A 4,446-nucleotide genomic window follows, 5' to 3' on the forward strand; every position below is an offset into this window, starting at 1 on the left:
ACCTTCACCTCAAACAACCAATCCGATTTGTCCCTTATTCAATCGATCGTAGCAAGCATGCTCCCCAACTATAAGATCGATCCAGCGTTGACCCCACACTCTCAGAACATCGTTGTGATCTCAAACCTTCTTCCGTGGCAACTTACCAAACCGCTGTTGTATGCTGATGAGAGTGATGAGATTCCGATGGCTTTCAACGAGAGGCGATTGAAGAAGAGGAAATCCCATCCTGACTACGAGAACTTGCTGGATTTGGAGACTTTCTGTCTCGACTCTAGACGTGAACTGAAAAAGGTGACCGTTTTAATAGCAATTCTCCAGTTGAATTTCTCCGATTGTAGATGAAAATCGATATTACCTAATTAAACGATCGTAACAAACGAACGAATCATCATGAAAAGTTAGCTCCGATGACAGTACCTTTAAAAAAAAAAAAAAAAGGAGATTGATATGTTTAAAGTATTTGACAAAACCCAGTGAATTTCTTTCCAGAACAAGAACTTTCAGCTGCACATCGTCGCGATTGTAACAAACGAAGGAATCATCATAAAAAGTTAGCTCCGATGACAGTACCTTTAAAGAAAAAAAAGGAGATTGATATGTTTAAAGTATTTGACAAAACCCAGTGAATTTCTTTCCAGAACAAGAACTTTCAGCTGCACATCGTCGGTTCTGGCATACCATACGGTTTAGAGGAGGACATCTTCTACCATTGGTTCGCTCTGGGCTATACCAACTCGGATTTGACCAGCCTCCCTGTCGTCAACCAAGGAACCAACCTTGTCCCCACCATACATATCAATGAACTTGTGAAAATCATCGGTCATCTTGTAAACAACCCGAGGAGTGTAAAGAAAGCCTACTGTATTGCTGTCGATAATGATAGCAACACGTTGGCAGATATTGTGAAAGCTGTGAGTCGTCTGTTTACCAAACATGGAGCTATCTATCACGTTCCTTTGGAAGAGTTTGAACAGACCTATCCGAAAGATCTGGTGTATAGTTTGGACCAAAAGGTAAATATGGTACATTGGTACACTGACTTGGTAATTGTTTATAAACTCTGAGAATCTAACTCTGTTTATTTCAAGCTAGTTAGAAAAACGACAACATCATCAATTCGGCCATTACTTACTGTTTTTGTACTAAATCTGTTGTACGAAATCCACTCTGCTTTCACAGAAAACAGCCCTGGACCTACTAACATCTCACTTACCCGTGGAATCAAATTTCGTGGAGGACTTTGGCAAAGAAATGAATTTAGTTCAGAAGAACTTTGTCAACAACATGCGTAACACGCTGAAAGCCTTTCTCAAAAGTCACAATTTGAAGGTGAGAATTACCCCCGGGGGCCACAAAGTAAGTTTAAACTCCGTTTAAGTTTTAATCTCGGTTTAAGAAATCTGATTGGCTAAAAATTTTGATTTTTTTTTTAAATCAACCATTAAGATAGCTTAATCCGAGAGTTAAACTTAAACCGAGTTTAAACTGACTTTGTGGACCCCGGCCTTAAATGTGCCTCAGTGATGTAGGGGTCAAGGCGCTCGACCTTACTGAAATAGAATTGATCGACCCCTCAGCTTTTTTTCTAGACTGATGGCGCCTTGAAAAGATACAGAAGGTCAACAATCCCTGATTTATGCTATTCTTTTCTTGAAAAAACCGACCATCGAAAATTTGACCCGATTACACTACTTTCCTTCCTATAGGATAAGGAAAGTAAAATGATTCACCAAAATATATTTTGTTACTTCTCTGCCCGTTTCAGCCTATAAAAATCCTGATTCATGGACCGCCCATGTCGGGCAAAACCGAACTAACACGAAAACTAGCGGACTATTACGGACTGCAATATTTGAGTCCTTTGGATGTTCTGGACAACAGGAAAAGATACCTGGTAAGTTTCTTATGTTGGATTTCACCAATATTTATTCCGTCATTAGAACTCCTGTTAAGCTAACAGCCAGTTAAGTTCCATTTAATTTGTATTGGCTTAACAGGGCTGTTAAGCTAACGGACTGTTTGAAGCTGGTAAGAAGGTTGGTGAAGAGTATTACGTTGGTCCTTGAGAACCAGTCATTAGTTTCTTACTTTAAGACGGCAGCCTAGTTAGCTTGGAGGGTAGCGCGTCTGCCTTGTAATCGCTAGGTTGCGGGTTCAATTCCGCCCGGGGCGGATTTGATTACATATGGCAGATAAGTGATAACCTATGGCTAATTAAAATAAAAATAAAAAGGTATCTTTTCTTTATTCTGTCATCACTATTCGGCTATAACTGAAGCCGCTAGACCAACTATCAGAAGTTTTCTTACCAAATGATTTTCACTGAACTCATTCTAACTCCCTTCTTTCTCCGTGGCCGAGAGGGTATCACACTAGGCTTGCACGCAGGAGACCCGGGTTCGATTCCCGCCGGAGCCGAGTTTTTTTTCGGCTCTGTGCTTGGAGCTCGGGGTGCACTCAGCCTCGTGAGGACAATTGAGTACCTACTTTAATCGAGTAGCGACCAGTGGTGGCATTACCAGTGTAAAAAGATTATTGAAATATGGAAATCGATTGCAAAGGAGGCACTTAGTAGTGTTGTGATATCCACTAGAAAGTTGTGAAAAAGCTCTGCTTTACCACAAAGAATTTGAAAACTCGCGACCAGTGGTGGCATTACCAGTGTAAAAAGATTATTGAAATATGGAAATTGATTGCAAAGGAGGCACTTAGTAGTGTTGTGATATCCACTAGAAAGTTGTGAAAAAGCTCTGCTTTACCACAAAGAATTTGAAAACTCCCATCTTTCGTCATCCAGCGAAAGCAAATCAAATACTGCGACCACCAAATCGAACTGCTGAATCTGATGAACATGTCGGAAAACGAAAACTTCGATTTCGACGTCATGGAGGAAATCGACCGGAACGAGTCGAACAAACCCGAAGACGACAGCCTGAAAAGCGAAGGAGATATGAATCTGGAGACACTCAGTGGGAAACTCATGGCGTATATGGAAGAATTGAGAACACTTGAAGAACTAGCCAGCAAGGATAGAGATCAGTATGAGAGTATCCTGAGAGATATGTATCTGGAAGTGCTGCGCAGGAAGTCTGTCCAGTATCATGGGTAAGTTTTGCATGCTACCTAACCCTATATCTGAAGTCAGGGCCGTATTTATAAAATTCTGGATTCGGGCCTGTCCGAAATATAAGACCGAGTAAGAAAAGATTGAAATAAAAATGGCTTAAGTATAAGTGGCTATGATTTTGCTACCGGATTTCTCTTTGGTATTGTAAGGTAGCTACCTATCTATCGATGTATCGTATAGCGATATCTACTTGACTATCGATAAATCGATTTTTGACTATCGATATCGTATCCTCCAGGTATGTAATGGACGGATGGCCAGATAGTTATGAAGCTTGCCAGCTGTACCCATGAAAAAAGGCCACTTACCGATGTATTGTAAGGTAGGTACTTAACTATCGATGTATCGTATAGCGATATCTACTTGGCTATCGATAAATCGATTTTTGACTATCGATATCGTATCCTCCAGGTATGTAATGGACGGATGGCCAGATAGTTATGAAGCTTGCCAGCTACTGTTCGCTAAAGACAAGAAGGAAGGGGAAGAGGAGGAGGAAGAGGAAAATGAAGAAAGTGAAGAGGAAGAAGAAGACAAGGAAGAAGAGGAAGGAGTGAATAGAGCGTTGGAATTGGTGAACAAAAATCTGCTCCCTGGTAAGAAAATTATCATGAGCTGTTTTTTTTTTTTTTACTTTGGAACCGCTATCGCATTAATAATAATAATAATAGTGCTTATTTATACTGCTCGCATAGGACTGAAAAGTCCCTTTACTCCAGCAGTAGGCTACTACTATTATTATCAAAAGTAGGTAGGCATAGCATACGAGTAATGTAGAATGAATGTATGAAATTGAATGACATATACGTAGATATATATAAAATAGATAATATGAAAATGTTGAATTAATAAGTAGGTAGTGGGTAAATATGTAACAGAAAATGAAGAATATACCTATTCAACAACTGTACAACAATGATCAAGGAAAGATTATTCAATTTATCTTTCGACTGAATAGAATAAAGATGTTCGTTTTGTATCGTATGGTAATTGATAAATTTAAATAAAACAGATTTTTTATTTCCTATTTTTTCTTCTCAGATTATTGTGCACTTTCCTTCTATTTACTAGATCAGCAAATTTCTAGCGTATGAATTAGAGATTAGACTATCCATTACGTGTAGTATGTATAGTAGGATGTGTATTTTCCTATAGAAAAGGGACACAATGCTTTCCAATTTAGTTTAGTTACTTTAGTTTATTCGACAGAAAATAAACTAAAACTCAATCGTCTCAATATAAGATCACATTAAAAAAAAAAAAAAAAACTCGTCCCCTCTTGGAAACGAACTCGGGACCAACCGTGCTGATTTTTT

The 4,446-nt window shown here is 39.0% G+C and overlaps 1 protein-coding gene across 1 annotated transcript in view; it reads left to right on the forward strand.

The window, feature by feature from the left end:
- The window catches only part of LOC103513344 (adenylate kinase 7-like), an 11,689-nt gene continuing 7,243 nt past the window's right edge, over nt 1–4,446 (forward strand). The window contains exons 1-6 of the mRNA XM_026826568.1: nt 1–294; nt 642–1,016; nt 1,183–1,332; nt 1,769–1,897; nt 2,801–3,108; nt 3,542–3,726. Of these exons, the coding sequence (XP_026682369.1) occupies nt 58–294; nt 642–1,016; nt 1,183–1,332; nt 1,769–1,897; nt 2,801–3,108; nt 3,542–3,726 (1,384 nt within the window). The 5' untranslated portion in view covers nt 1–57. The remainder of the gene's footprint in view (nt 295–641; nt 1,017–1,182; nt 1,333–1,768; nt 1,898–2,800; nt 3,109–3,541; nt 3,727–4,446) is intronic.

Source organism: Diaphorina citri, unplaced genomic scaffold (genome assembly GCF_000475195.1).
Source record: "Diaphorina citri unplaced genomic scaffold, Diaci psyllid genome assembly version 1.1 scaffold960, whole genome shotgun sequence".
NCBI lineage: Eukaryota > Metazoa > Arthropoda > Insecta > Hemiptera > Psyllidae > Diaphorina > Diaphorina citri.